This window comes from Canis lupus, chromosome 38, assembly GCF_011100685.1.
Source record: "Canis lupus familiaris isolate Mischka breed German Shepherd chromosome 38, alternate assembly UU_Cfam_GSD_1.0, whole genome shotgun sequence".
Lineage (NCBI taxonomy): Eukaryota > Metazoa > Chordata > Mammalia > Carnivora > Canidae > Canis > Canis lupus.
In genome coordinates this window covers 8446402-8462046 of record NC_049259.1, presented here as the reverse complement: position 1 = coordinate 8462046, position 15645 = coordinate 8446402, and the positions used below count along the sequence as shown (strand labels likewise).

Below are 15645 nucleotides of genomic sequence, written 5' to 3'. Positions count from 1 at the left end.
TCATTTTCCATAGCTATCTTTAATCTATCTGGACAACATATTTTTCATGTATTTAATTACATACATCAAAATAATAACATAAAATAATTAAAATAACATATAGTAAATAATTTAATTTTGGATTATTAATTTTGGATTAATAATTTAAAATTTGGATTATCCACCCATGTGGATAAGCAATTGTCCCTGGCAACTTCCACTTTGTCTTTTTTTTTTTTTTTTTAGAAACTTTATTTTCTGTTAACCTTATTTCCATTTTGTTTGCCTTTGCCAAAGAGTAGCTTAAGACCTCTCAGTGGTTGTTCCTACCCATTCAGTGGCCTGAGCAGCAAGAACTGCAGGCCTGTCTTCTGTGGCCCGCTGAGCTCTCCAGTTTTCAGTAGGGAACTGCTGAATAGGCAAAGGGGATGCGTGCATGCCTTCAGACCAGTCTGTGACTTCGGGTTGAGTAGCAGTGAACTCAGAGGCTGGAGTAGTCCATTTACCCTGAAATTTCTCTTTGGTCACAGCCTTTCCAGCAGTGGCCTGTTCTTCCTTTTCAATCTCTTCAGGATCTCTGTAGAAGTTGAGACCAGGCATAACCTCCCATGAGTATTCACAGGAAATGGTGCTACATACACATGCACAGAAGTTTTCCGGGGCTAGCATCCCCCTAATCAGACCCACTGAGTGAGCCCTCTTGTTGTTGCAAGGGATGGCAAAGCGCCCATGGCATAGAGGAGAGTCTGTATGATACGACACAGACATCAGTTGGGTTTTCAATGGCCACAAAGGCATGACCTGCCAGCAGAAGATTCTCCCGGGTTCTCTTCAGATTTATGATGTAGATATCACCACTTTTCCTTTTGTAGATGTGGGGTTTGGAAGTCAAGGTTGGTGCCACTGAAGTGGGCTCCTGCTGCAAGGAATTTGAGGACATCCTCCTTATTTGCAGGAAATCAAAGGCTTCAGACATTGTGAAATTTTCTCTTTATGACAGGAACTCAAAACCACACAATTTGGACCCTTCCGCAGGGAGAATGGAAAGGCAACATCCATTTCTATCTTACATGTAATGTCTTCTTTTTAAATTAAGATTCCTAATTTCATAAATTTCTGTTCATTTATTTTATAGGTCTGTATTAATTACAATGGACATAATAATTCTTGATTTCTGATAAGCCAAATCCTGCCACATGACATTCCATTGCAGGCTTTGGCTATTAATGGTATCATTGTTTTATAGATATTTTGAAAACACAATGTATATCTCCATAAAACTTGGGAATTTTTAAAGAAATTTAATGAGGTTATTGTACTTTTGGAGATAATTTGTATATTTATTCATTGAGGCTTTCATATAATAACAATGGTATATCTGTCCATTTATTTCAGAATTTTTTATTAGTTTTCAATAAAATTTTATTATTTTTTAGTTTTAAATTTTTAAAAATTATCCTTTATATATGTATATTTTAGTTATATTTTTATTATTAGTAACTTTTACACACATATAGAAATTTAAATTAATATTAATATAATTTATCTTTGGAAATTATCTTTTCTCTATAGTTATTCTAGTAATAGATTAACATTTCCATTTTGAAATTAATAAGTTTCTGATAAATTAATCAGATTTATGTTAGTAAGGACCCATCATCATGCCTATTTTCTCCTACTACTGGAAGTCTCATGTATTTATAAATTCATAAAAAGTCTCATATTTATAAATCTATATTTATTCTCTCATACTACTAAAAGTCTCACGTATCTATAATATATAAAAAGTTTCAAATTTATAAAACTCATTCTAAACCATAGTTGTTCTATTTATGAATTCTATTCTAAACGAAAATTGTACTAAAGTCTAAAACATAGATATTTCTTTAAAAACAAAAACAAAAACATATAGACACTTCGGTATTATTGATACTTGTGACTCTAGTTGTCTCTTATAAGTAAAAGTGAATAATATCTATATGATTATTTTCATTCTCTGAAACATTAGAGTCATTGTACTTTTCAAAATTTTATCTTGACGTTTCTTATTTAGTCTTACTTTTAATATGGTGATACAAATTGATTGATGTTCAAATGTTGATTCAACTTTGTTTCCATTTAAAAAAAAGAAAATCTTATAAACAAACCAAACATAAATTAATCAAAAGAAAACAAAACTGTCAGGGAGGGGCAAGACGGCGGGAGAGTGGGGTCCCCAAGTCACCTGTCCCCACCAAATTACCTAGATAACCTTCAACTCATCCTGAAAATCTACAAATTCGGCCTGAGATTTAAAGAGAGACCAGCTGGAATGCTACAGTGAGAAGAGTTCGCGCTTCTATCAAGGTAGGAAGACGGGGAAAAAGAAATAAAGGAACAAAAGGCCTCCAAGGGGGAGGGGCCCCGCGAGGAGCCGGGCTGAGGCCGGGGCGAGTGTCCCCAGGACAGGAGAGCCCCGTCCCGGAGGAGCAGGAGCTGCACCGACCTTCCCGGGCGGAAAGGGGCTCCAGGGAGATGGAGGAGGATCCAGGAGGGCGAGGATGCCCTCGGGATCCCGGGGACACTGACAGACACCTGCGCCCCGGGAGAGTGCGCCGAGCTCCCTAAGGGCTGCAGCACGCACGGCGGGACCCGGAGCAGCTCGGGGGGACTCGGGGGCGGCTCCACGGAAGGGGCTGCGGGGCGGGAGCGTGAATCCAATAGCTCAGGCTCTGGAGCACAGGGCGCCGGGACACAGCCCAGGATCCGGCCTCCCCCGGGACAGGCAGAGGCCGGGAGGGCCCAGGACAGCGAGGACGCTCCTGCCCCAGCTGAGCAGATCAGCGGCCCCGCCCCGGAGCCTCCAGGCCCTGCAGACGGAGAGCTCCGGAGTTCCTGCCGGAGCTGAATCCAGGTTTCCAAAGCTGGCCCCGCCACTGGGGCTGTTCCTCCTGCGGCCTCACGGGGTAAACGACCCCCACTGAGCCCTGCACCAGGCAGGGGCACAGCAGCTCCCCCAACTGCTAACACCTGAAAATCAGCACAACAGGCCCCTCCCCCAGAAGACCAGCTAGACTGACTGACAACTTCCAGGAGAAGCCAAGGGACTTAAAGTACACAGAATCAGAAGATACTCCCTGGGTGTTTTGTTTTGTTTTGTTTTGTTTTGTTTGTTTTTTGTTTGTTTGTTTTTGCTTTTTGATTTCTGATTTGTGTTTGCTTACCCCACCTTTTTTTCTTTCTTTTTTTTCTCTTTTTCTTCTTTTTTTTCTTTTCTTTCCTTCTTTCTCTCCTCTAATTTTCTCCTTTTCCCAATACAACTTGTTTTTGGCCCCTCTGCACTGAGCAAAATGACTAGAAGGAAAACCTCACCTCAAAAGAAAGAATCAGAAACAGTCCTCTCTCCCACAGAGTTACAAAATCTGGATTACAATTCAATGTCAGAAAGCCAATTCAGAAGCACTATTATACAGCTACTGGTGGCTCTAGAAAAAGGCATAAAGGACTCAAGAGACTTCATGACTGCAGAATTTAGAGCTAATCAGGCAGAAATTAAAAATCCATTGAATGAGATGCAATCCAAACTAGAAGTCCTAACCACGAGGGTTAACGAGGTAGAAGAACAAGTGAGTGACATAGAAGACAAGTTGATGGCAAAGAGGGAAACTGAGGAAAAAAGAGACAATTAAAAGACCATGAGGATAGACTAAGGAAAATAAATGCAGCCTGAAGAAGAAAAACCTACGTTTAATTGGTGTTCCCGAGGGCTCCAAAAGGGACAGAGGGCCAGAATATGTATTTGAACAAATCATAGTTGAAAACTTTCCTAATCTGGGAACGGAAACTGGCATTCAGATCCAGGAAATAGAGAGATCCCCACCCCCCTAAAATCAATAAAAACCGTTCAACACCTCGACATTTAATAGTTAAGCTTGCAAATTCCAAAGATAAAGAGAAGATCCTCAAAGCAGCAAAAGACAAGAAATCCCTGACTTTTATGGGGAGGAATATTAGGGTAACAGCAGACTTCTCCACAGAGACCTGGCAGGCCAGAAAGGGCTGGCAGGATATATTCAGGGTCCTAAATGAGAAGAACATGCAACCAAGAATACTTTATCCAGCAAGGCTCTCATTCAAAATGGGAGGAGAGATAAAGAGCTTCCAAGACAGGCAGGAACTAAAAAAATATGTGACCTCCAAACCAGCTCTGCAAGAAATCTCAAGGGGGACTCTTAAAATTTCCCTTTAAGAAGAAGTCCAGTGGAACAATCCACAAAAACAAGGACTGAATAGATATCATGATGACACTAAACTCATATCTTTCAATAGTAACTCTGAATGTGAACAGGCATAATGAGCCCATCAAAAGGCACAGGGTTTCAGACTGGATAAAAAAGCAGGACCCATCTATTTGCTGTCTACAAGAGACTCATTTTAGACAGAAGGACACCTACAGCCTGAAAATAAAAGGTTGGAGAACCATTTACCATTCGAATGGTCCTCAAAAGAAAGCAGGGGTAGCCATCCTTATATCAGATAAACTAAAATTTACCCCGAAGACTGTAGTGAGAGATGAAGAAGGACACTATATCATACTTAAAGGATCTATCCAACAAGAGGACTTAACAATCCTCAATATATATGCCCCGAATATGGGAGCTGCCAAATATATCAATCAATTATTAACCAAAGTGAAGAAATACTTAGATAATAATACACTTATACTTGGTGACTTCAATCTAGCGCTTTCTACACTCGATAGGTCTTCTAAGCACAACATCTCCAAAGAAACGAGAGCTTTAAATGATACACTGGACCAGATGGATTTCACAGATATCTACAGAACTTTACATCCAAACTCAGCTGAATACACATTCTTCTCAAGTGCACATGGAACTTTCTCCAGAATAGACCACATACTGGGTCACAAGTCAGGTCTGAACTGATGCCGAAAGATTGGGATCGTCCCTTGCATATCCTCAGACCATAATGCCTTGAAATTAGAACTAAATCACAACAAGAAGTTTGGAAGGACTTTAAACACGTGGAGGTTAAGGACCATCCTGCTAAAAGATGACAGGGTCAACTAGGAAATTAAGGAAGAATTAAAAAGATTCATGAAAACTAATGAGAATGAAGATACAACCATTCAAAATCTTTGGGATGGGGATCCCTGGGTGGCGCAGTGGTTTGGCGCCTGCCTTTGGCCCAGGGCGCGATCCTGGAGACCCGGGATTGAATCCCATATCAGGCTCCCGGTGCATGGAGCCTGCTTCTCCCTCTGCCTGTGCCTCTGTCTTTCTCTCTCTCTGTGACTATCATAAATAAATAAAAATTAAAAAAAAAATCTTTGGGATGCAGCAAAAGCAGTCCTAAGGGGGAAATACATGGCAATACAAGCATCCATTCAAAAACTGGAAAGAACTCAAATACAAAAGCAAACCTTACACCTAAAGGAGCTAGAGAAAAAACAGCAAATAGATCCTACACCCAGCTGAAGAAGAGAGTAATAAAGATTTGAGCAGAACTCAACGAAATCAAGAGCAGAAGAACTGTGGAACAGATCAACAAAACCAGGAGTTGGTTCTTTGAAAGAATTAATAAGATAGATAAACCATTAGGCAGCCTTATTAAAAAGAAGAGAGAGAAGGGGATCCCTGGGTGGCTCAGCGGTTTAGCACCTGCCTTTGGCCCAGGGCGCGATCCTGGAGTCCCGGGATCGAGTCCCACATCAGGCTCCCTGCATGGAGCCTGCTTCTCCCTCTGCCTGTGTCTCTGCCTCTCTCTCTCTCTCTATGTCTATCATAAGTAAATAAATAAATAAATAAATAAATAAATAAATAAATAAATCTTTAAAAAAAAAGAAGGGAGAGAAGACTCAAATTAATAAAATCATGAATGAGAAAGGAGTGATCACTACCAACACCAAGGAAATACAAACGATTTTAAAAACATATTATGAACAGCTATACGCCAATAAATCAGGCACTCTAGAAGAAATGGATGCATTTCTGGAAAGCCACAAACTACCAAAACTGGAACAGGAAGAAATAGAAAACCTGAACAGGCCAATAACCAGGGAGGAAATTGAAGCAGTCATCAAAAACCTCCCAAGACACAAGAGTCCAGGGCCAGATGGCTTCCCAGGGGAATTCTATCAAACGTTTAAAGAAGAAACCATACCTATTCTACTAAAGCTGTTTGGAAAGATAGAAAGAGATGGAGTACTTCCAAATTCGTTCTATGAGGCCAGCATCACCTTAATTCCAAAACCAAACAAAGACCCCACCAAAAAGTAGAATTACAGACCAATATCCCTGATGAACATGGATGCAAAAATTCTCAACAAGATACTAGCCAATAGGATCCAACAATACATTAAGAAAATTATTCACCATGACCAAGTAGGATTTATCCCCAGGATACAAGGCTGGTTCAACACTCGTAGAACAATCAATGTGATTCATCATATCAGCAAGAGAAAAACCAAGAACCATATGATCCTCTCATTAGATGCAGAGAAAGCATTTGACAAAATACAGCATCCATTTCTGATCAAAACTCTTCAGAGTGTAGGGATAGAGGGAACATTCCTCGACATCTTAAAAGCCATCTACGAAAAGCCCACAGCAAATATCATTCTCAATGGGGAAGCACTGGGAGCCTTTCCCCTAAGATCAGGAACGAGACAGGGATGTCCACTCTCACCACTGCTATTCAACATAGTACTGGAAGTCCTAGCCTCAGCAATCAGACAACAAAAAGACATTAAAGGCATTCAAATTGGCAAAGAAGAAGTCAAACTCTCCCTCTTTGCCGATGACACGACACTCTACATAGAAGACCCAGAAGACTCCACCCCAAGATTCCTAGAATTCATACAGCAATTTGTCAGTGTGGGAGGATACAAAATCAATGCCCAGAAATCAGTGGCATTTCTATACACTAACAATGAGACTGAAGAAAGAGAAATTAAGGAGTCAATCCCATTCACAATTGCACCCAAAAGCATAAGATACCTAGGAATAAACCTAACCAAAGAGGTAAAGGATCTATACCCTAAAAACTATAGAACACTTCTGAAAGAAATGGAGGAAGACACAAAGAGATGGAAAAATATTCCATGCTCATGGATTGGAAGAATTAATATTGTGAAAATGTCAATGTTACCCAGGGCAATTTACACATTTAATGCAATCCCTATCAAAATACCATGGACTTTCTTCAGAGAGTTAGAACAAATTATTTTAAGATTTGTGTGGAATCAGAAAAGACCCCAAACAGCCAGGGGAATTTTAAAAAAGAAAACCATATCTGGGGGCATCACAATGCCAGATTTCAGGTTGTACTACAAAGCTGTGGTCATCAAGACAGTGTGGTACTGGCACAAAAACAGACACATAGATCAATGGAACAGAATAGAGCCCAGAAGTGAACCCTGAACTTTATGGTCAACTAATATTCAATAAAGGAGGAAAGACTATCCACTGGAAGAAAGACAGCCTCTTAAGTAAATGGTGCTGGGAAAATTGGACATCCACATGCAGAAGAATGAAACTAGACCACTCTCTTTCACCAGACACAAAGATAAACTCAAAATGGATGAAAGATCTAAATGTGAGACAAGATTCCATCAAAATCCTAGAGGAGAACACAGGCAACACCCTTTTTGAACTCAGCCACAGTAACTTCTTGCAAGATACATCCACGAAGGCAAAAGAAACAAAAGCAAAAATGAACTATTGGGACTTCATCAAGATAAGAAGCTTTTGCACAGCAAAGGATACAGTCAACAAAACTAAAAGACAACCTACAGAATGGGAGAAGATATTTGCAAATGATGTATCAGATAAAGGGCTAGTTTCTGAGATCTATAAAGAACTTATTAAACTCAACAGCAAAGAAACAAACAATCCAATCATGAAATGGGCAAAAGACATGAACAGAAATCTCACAGAGGAAGACATAGACATGGCCAACATGCACATGAGAAAATGCTCTGCATCACTTGCCATCAGGGAAATACAAATCCAAACCACAATGAGATACCACCTCACACCAGTGAGAATGGGGAAAAATAACAAGGCAGGAAACCACAAATGTTGGAGAGGATGCAGAGAAAAGGGAACCCTCTTACACTGTTGGTGGGAATGTGAACTGGGGCAGCCACTCTGGAAAACTGTGTTTAGGTTCCTCAAAGAGTTAAAAATAGACCTGCCCTACGACCCAGCAATTTTACTGCTGGGGATTTACCCCAAAGATATAGATGCAATGAAACGCCGGGACTCCTGCACCCTGATGTTTATAGCAGCAATGTCCACAGGAGCCAAACTGTGGAAGGAGCCTCGGTGTCCATCGAAAGATAAATGGATAAAGAATATGTGGTTTATGTATACCGTGAAATATGACTCAGCCATTAGAAGCGACAAATACCCAAAATTTGCTTCAACGTGGATGGAACTGGATGGTATTATGCTGAGTGAAATGAGTCCATCGGAGAAGGACAAACATTATTTGTTCTCATTCATTTGGGGAATATAAATAATAGTGAAAGGGAATAGACGGGAAGGGAGAAGAAATGGGTAGGAAATATCAGAAAGGGAGACAGAACATAAAGACTCCTAACTCTGGGAAATGAACTAGGGGTGGTGAAAGGGAAGGAGGGCGGGGGTTGGGGGTGAATGGGTGACGGGCACTGAGGGGGGCACTTGACGGGATGAGCACTGGGTGTTATTCTGTATGTTGGCAAATTAAACACCAATAAAAAATTTATTATTAAAAAAAAGATAGAAAACAAAACTGTAAATAAGCAGAGTAAAAATAAAGAAAACATAAAACAGAAACAAATGAACAAAAAATATTAAGGAAGCCAAGAAATTAAAACCCGATCTTCTAAAAACTAAGCTTCTAGTTGAATAAAAAAAAAAAAAAAGGATATAAACTACCAATATCCAGAGTGTAAGAAGAGATATAACTGATCCTGAAAAGGGTTAAAAAGGGGATACTATGAGCAACTTGATAACCATAAACTTGCTAGCTTAGATTAAATGGACAAATTCCTTCAAAGACATAAACCACTGAACTCACTCAAAGAGATATACATAACTTTAATATCCCATTAGAGCACTTGAATTAGTAGTAAAAAAAATTTTTTTAAAGGAAAAGATACACATGTCTAAATGATATCACCTATGTACTCAAATACTTAGGGAGGAAATTATACCAAATATACATGATTTCACCCAGAAAACTGAAAAAAAATAAAGGAAACCCTACACACTCATTTTCTAAAGTTAGTATTGCCCTCAAATCAAAACCAGACAAATGTATAAAAAAACAAAAAGAAAAGAAAACTGCAGACTAATACCTCATATGAACAAAGACAAAAAATCCTCAACAAAATATGAACAAATCGAAGCTAGTGATAAAAAATGCAAATATATCATGACCACAAGACTGGTTCAACATTCAAAAATTTATCAATGCAATTCCCCTTATAAAAATAAAAATAATAGTTTTTAAAATCATATGATATTAATAGATACAGAAAAACATTCATGGTAAAAATCTCTCAGGAGACTAGGTATATAAGGGAACATCTTTAACTTAATAAATACCATCTATGGAGAACACATTGCTGATATCATACTTAATGGTGAGAGACTGAATGCCATCTTGCTAATAAAATACAAGGTGAAAATATTCCTTCTCACTACTTCTTTCAATATTATACAGGATGACTTAGCTAGTGCGATAAGATTAAAAGAAGGAAATAAGAATGTCTCTATTCACAAACAACATGACTGTACAAGTAGAAAATCCTTTAAAAATCTATTAAAAAACAAACCGTGAGAGACTCCAACTCCAGGAAACAAATGGTTGCAGAAGGGGAGGAGGTTGAGGCGATGAGACAACTGGATGACAGGCACTAAACATGGCACTTGATGAGATGAGCATTGGGTGTTATAGTATATGTTAGCAAACTGAATTTAAAGAAAATATTTTTCAAAAAAATCTACCCAAAAAAGAGCCCTAGAAACAAAAATACATCTAGCAAGGTAATAGGAAAACAGATTATTACACAAAATTCATTTGTATTACATTATACTAGTAAAAAATATTTGAAATTTGACATTTAAAAATACTATTTACAATAGTGCAGTGCAGAACACTGTAGAAATAGGCCACAAGAATATAATCAATTCATCACCAAAAGGTGAACAAAGACAATTCAATAGAGAAACAATAGTCTTTACTAAAAATAGTGCTAGAAAAATTACAGTTCATATGAAAATTATATGAATTGAGGCATGAACTTTAGACTTTTCACAAAAAGTAGCTCCAGAAGGATCATACCCTAAGTAGAAACAAATAGCATTATAAAAATATTAGAAGAAAACAGGAGAAATCTATGCAATTTTGTGTTTGGCAATGTGTTTTCAGATATAATACCAGAAGCACAGCTCATTAAAAAAAAAAAAAAAAAAAAGAAAGAAAAATTGGACTTTATTAACAGTAAAAAATTGTTCTGTGAAAGACACAGCCAAAAAAAGTAAAAAAATAAGGCACAGACTTGGAGAATATATTTGCATAATATCTATCTGATAAATGATTGTATCTAAAATATACTGAGTACTTAAAACGCAACATTTAAAGAACAAAAAAAACTTGATTAAAAAATGGACAAAATATCTGAACAAATGTCACATCAACAAAAGATATACAGATGGAAAATAGCTATATAAAAAGATATTTACCACCATTTATCATAAAGGAATCAGAAATTTAAATGAAATGACATAGCAATATACATATTTGAGTGACTAAAATCCATAAAAACTGGCAATACCAAATGCTGGTAAGTAGGGTAGCACTAGGAATTGTCATACATTGCTTTCATTCATATCATTCATAAAAATCCAAAGTTTCTGAGCCAGTTGGGGAGGCATATTGACTACTTATTAGAAAGATAAACATAGTCATAACAATCTTGCAACTAGGTATTTATCCAATCGGCTTTTTTTTTTTTTAAGATTTATTTATTTATTTGAGGGGGAAGGAGCAGAAGGAAAGGAGAGAGAAAATCTCAAGCAGACTCCTGCCAAGCATAGAACCCAACATAGGACTCCATCCCACCACCATGAGATTATGACCTGCACTGAAATCCAGAGTTGGATGCTTAATCGATGGAGCCACCCAGGTGCCCTTATCCATTGGTTTTATTTTTTTTTTAATTTTTATTTATATGAGTGAGAGAGAGCCAATGAGAGAGAGAGCATGAATGGGGGGGGAAGTGCAGAGAAAGAAGCAGGAGATACACATAACTCAACCCCAAGACCCTGTCCAATTGGTTTCGAAACTTCTGATTTCCATATAGAACACTAGAAGGAAATAGTTAGCAGTTTTATTCATAATTGCCAAAAACTAGATACAACCAAAATATCTTTCAATGGATGATTGCATAAATAAATATTGATATATTCATATGATGGAATATTATCCATCAATAAAAAGAAATGAGCTATAAGTCACACACACACACAAAAGAAAAACCATGGAGAAGCCTAAAATGCATATTGATAGAGATTCTAATTATTTAATATTTGAAAAAGACAACACTATAGAAAGGGTAAAAATTATCAGTGATTGCTCAGGCTGTAGAGGAAGAATAAAGTGAATAGAGAAAAACAGGAGATTTTTAGGGGAGTGAAACTATTCTGTGATATTATGTTGGAAACTTGGTATTATGTTTGTTAAAGCCAATTATACCTCACCAGCACAGGATGAATCTTAATGTATACAATATTTTTTAAAATTTTATTTAAAAGGTTGGGGGAGGCTAGGAAGCAATTCAGACTATGACAAGAGGATGTAACTATATTTACAAATGTATGAAGCAACCTCAGTGTCATGATGAGGGTGGGATAGGGTAAGGGACGGAACTAAGTGGCTTTAGAAATGAGAGGGATATGTAATCCTACAGGCAAAATGAACTTTGTAAAATTATTGTATTCTAGCTGATTAAATTATTCCCATGAGGATAATAGTTAACAATTCTGATATAGTTAACAATTCTCTACATATATACTAGAGCTGAAAAATGAACTAAAATAACAAATAGTAAGAGTCAGTCTACTCTTTTGGTGTAGGAATTTACATTAAAGCAAGAGCAGGAGGCTACAGTGGTTCCTGGGTATTAATGGATTACAGCTAGAGACATCAGCAAGACCTAAGTTAAAGTCAAGAAGATATAACAATTCTAAATATTTATGCATCCAACATGAAAGCACCTAAACATAAAAATAGTTAAAAACAAATCTAAAAGAACTAATTAATGATAATACAACCCTAGTAGAGGACTTTAACATCTCACTTATATCGATGGACAAGTCGTCGAAACAGAAAATCAACAAGAAAACAGTAGCTTTGAATGACACACTGGAACAGATGAATTGAACAGATATATTTAGAATGTTCCATCCTAAAACAGCAGAATACACATTCTTTTCAACTGTACATAGAACATTTTCCAGAATAGATCACATAATAGCCCACAAAACCATCCTCAACAATTTCAAGAAGATTGAAGTTATACTATGCATCTGTTTTTTTAAATTTTATTTATTAATTCATGGGAGCCACAGAGAGAGAGGCAGAGACATAGACAGAGGGAGAAGCAGGCTCCTCACAGGGACCTGATGCAGGACTCGATCCCCAGACCTGGGATCATGCCCTGAACCAAAAGGCAGACATTCAACCACTGAGCCACCCAGATGGCCCCCATGCATCTTTTCTGACCACAAAGCTATGAAGCCAGAAGTCAATCACAAGAAAAAATCTGGAAAGACCAAAAATACATGGAGGTTAAGAGAATGGATTAACAGGAAATCAAGGAAAAAAAACTAAAAAGTACATGGAAACAAATGAAAATGAAAACATAATGGCCTAAAATCTTTGGGATGCAGCAAAAGAGGTTCTGAGAGGAAAGTATATAGCATTACAGATCCTCCTCAAAAAGCAAAAACAAAACAAAACAAAACAAAACAAAAACAAACAAACAAAAACATCTCAAATAAACAACTTAACCTTATACCTATAGGACCTAGAAAAAGAACAACAAACAAAAGCTGAAAGCAGGAGAAGAAAGGAAATAATAAAGATTAGAAAAGCAATAAATGATATAGAAACTAAAAAAAAAAAAAAATCCAAAAGACAAAAAACTAACAGTAGAACAGATCAATGAAACCAGGAGATAATTCTTTGAAACAATCAATAAAATTAATAAAACTCTAGCCAGACTAATTAAGAAAAAAGAGAAAGACCCAAAAAATAAAATCACAAATGAGGAATGAGAAATAAAAACCACACCACAGAAATACAAACAATTACAAAAGAATACTGTGAAAAACTATATGCCAACATATTGGACAATCTAGAGGAAATAGATACATTCTTAGAGACATATAAACTACCAAAACTTCTGTTTGGGTAAGTAAGAAAGTAAGAAATAGAATATTTGAAGAGACTGTTAATCAGCAAAATTGAATCAGTAATAAAAAAAAAAAAAAACTCCCAACAAACAAAAGTTCAGGACCAGATGACTTCACAGGTGAATTCTACTAAACATTTTAAAAAGACTTATTACTTGTTCTTCTTAAATTCTTCCAAAAAATGGAAAAGGAAGAAAAACTTCCTAATTCATCCTATGAGGCCAGCATTATCCTGATACAAAAACCATAAAAGTACACTTAAAAAGACAACTACAGGCCAATATCCCTAATGAACAAAGATGCAAAAATCTTCCATAAAATACTAGCAAACTGAATCCATACATTAAAAAAAAAAATCCTTTACCACAATCAAGTGGAACTTATTCCCAGTTGCAAGTTTGGTTTCATATTTACAGATCAATCAACATGGCATATTACAGTTTGGAGGTTCCTCAGAAAGTTAAAAATAGAAATACCTATGATCCAGCAATTGCATTACCATATATTTACCCAAAGAATACAAAAACACTAATTCAAAGGTTTATATACACAGCAATGTTTATAGCAGCATTATCTAAAATAGCCAAGATAAGGAAAGATCCCAAGTGTCCATCAACTGACAAATGGCAAGGAAGAGGTGGCCTAATGGAAGATTACTCAGCCATGAAAAAGAATAAAATCTTACCATTTGCAATGACAAGGATGGAGCTAGAGCGTATCATGCTAAGTAAAGTAAGTCAGAGAAAGACAAATAGTATATGATTTCACTCGTATGTGGAATTTAAGAAACAAAATAAGCAAAAGGAAGAGAGCGAGTGCATTTGTCATGATGTATGGTATTGTTGGATTATTATATTGTACACCTGAAACTAATATAACACTGTATGTTAACTAACTGGATTTAAAATAAAAACATTTAAAAAAAAACAATGTTAGAGTTGGAGTCATTAGATAATTAGCTTAATCTTGACATATATATCTATATATGTTATATCAATATATATGGTATGTGCATATATACATACTTATTTTTATATAAATATACACAAGTTAGTTTATACACATATATTCAATGTGTTTGATGAAAGAATCTAAAAAGAAATGATCCTCTAGTAGAATTTGCACAATCATCATCCAGATCCTGTTTTCTAATACTATTTTCCAATAAAAGGAACCAGAACTCCTTGGATAAATGGCTGATTCTACGGCCGGGTCTACAAATAATATAAGATGAACCTGGAGCATCTTATAGTGACAGAAAGTAACAAAGTTCTCAAAAATAATTCAAAAAATACCAACACTGATGGAAGCACATCAAAAAGGCATAAGAGTCAACTGAAAGAGCACCAAATGGTCAATACTAAAAAATTTGAGCAAGAAAATAAGATAGGGTAGTACTGGATTGTGATTCAAAGTATAAGTACATATCATGAGTCCATACTAATAATTTTTTCTATAAATAAATAAATACATAAATAAAAAAGAAAAGAAAAACCTTCTAAGCAGGAGAATTCCAAATAATTTATATAGATTCAGTCATCAAGGAAGGTGATCTTAAGTTGCACATAATTATTTCTTTTCAGACTACAGTATGGAAAGAGGAGGAAGATAAGACTAACTGTACAGAGGGCAAACCAGGTAAATTCTATCTCTGCCAGCTAACCAAGGCCAATATCAGTGGTCATTAGTCATGTCAATATTATGCTCCCTTTAATGATGTGATGGAAAGGACACTTTACCTCTATGATCTTCTTCCCTCAAACACATAACTATGGTCTATTCATGAAAAAAATATCAGACAAATCCCAATAGAGGTTCATGCTATGAAATACCTGACCAATAGTCCTCAACATTTTTACCTTCATCGAAAATGTCTGAGAGATGTCTGAGGAGATGTTGGTCAGAGGATAAAAATTTCCAATAATAAGATGAATGATATCAGCAATCAAACGTATAGCACATTGACTAAAGTTTAAAATGCTACAAAAAGGTCTGAGAAATTGACAGAAATAACAGGAACCTAAGGAGATGTGGCGACTAAATGTAATGTGGTATCCTGGATGGAATCCTGAAACAAATAAACAAAAAGGACATCAGGTAAAAACCAAGAAAATCTGAATAAACTGTAGAATTTAGTTAAGAATAATGTATCAATGGGACACCAGGATGGCTCAGAGGTTGAGCATCTGCCTTTGGC

General features: G+C 36.6%; 1 protein-coding gene across 1 annotated transcript; it reads right to left on the bottom strand.

Moving 5' to 3' along the window:
• Positions 1 to 282: 282 nt before the first annotated feature.
• On the bottom strand, positions 283 to 777 carry LOC100687286 (40S ribosomal protein SA-like). The gene has a single exon (XM_038586431.1). It carries the CDS (start codon positions 775 to 777, stop codon positions 283 to 285), a length of 495 nt encoding a protein of 164 aa, XP_038442359.1.
• Positions 778 to 15645: the final 14868 nt, after the last annotated feature.

Coding starts and splice junctions, on each gene's coding strand:
- LOC100687286 (XM_038586431.1), bottom strand. CDS start 777: ATGCCTTTGTGGCCATTGAAAACCCAACTGATGTCTGTGTCGTATCAT.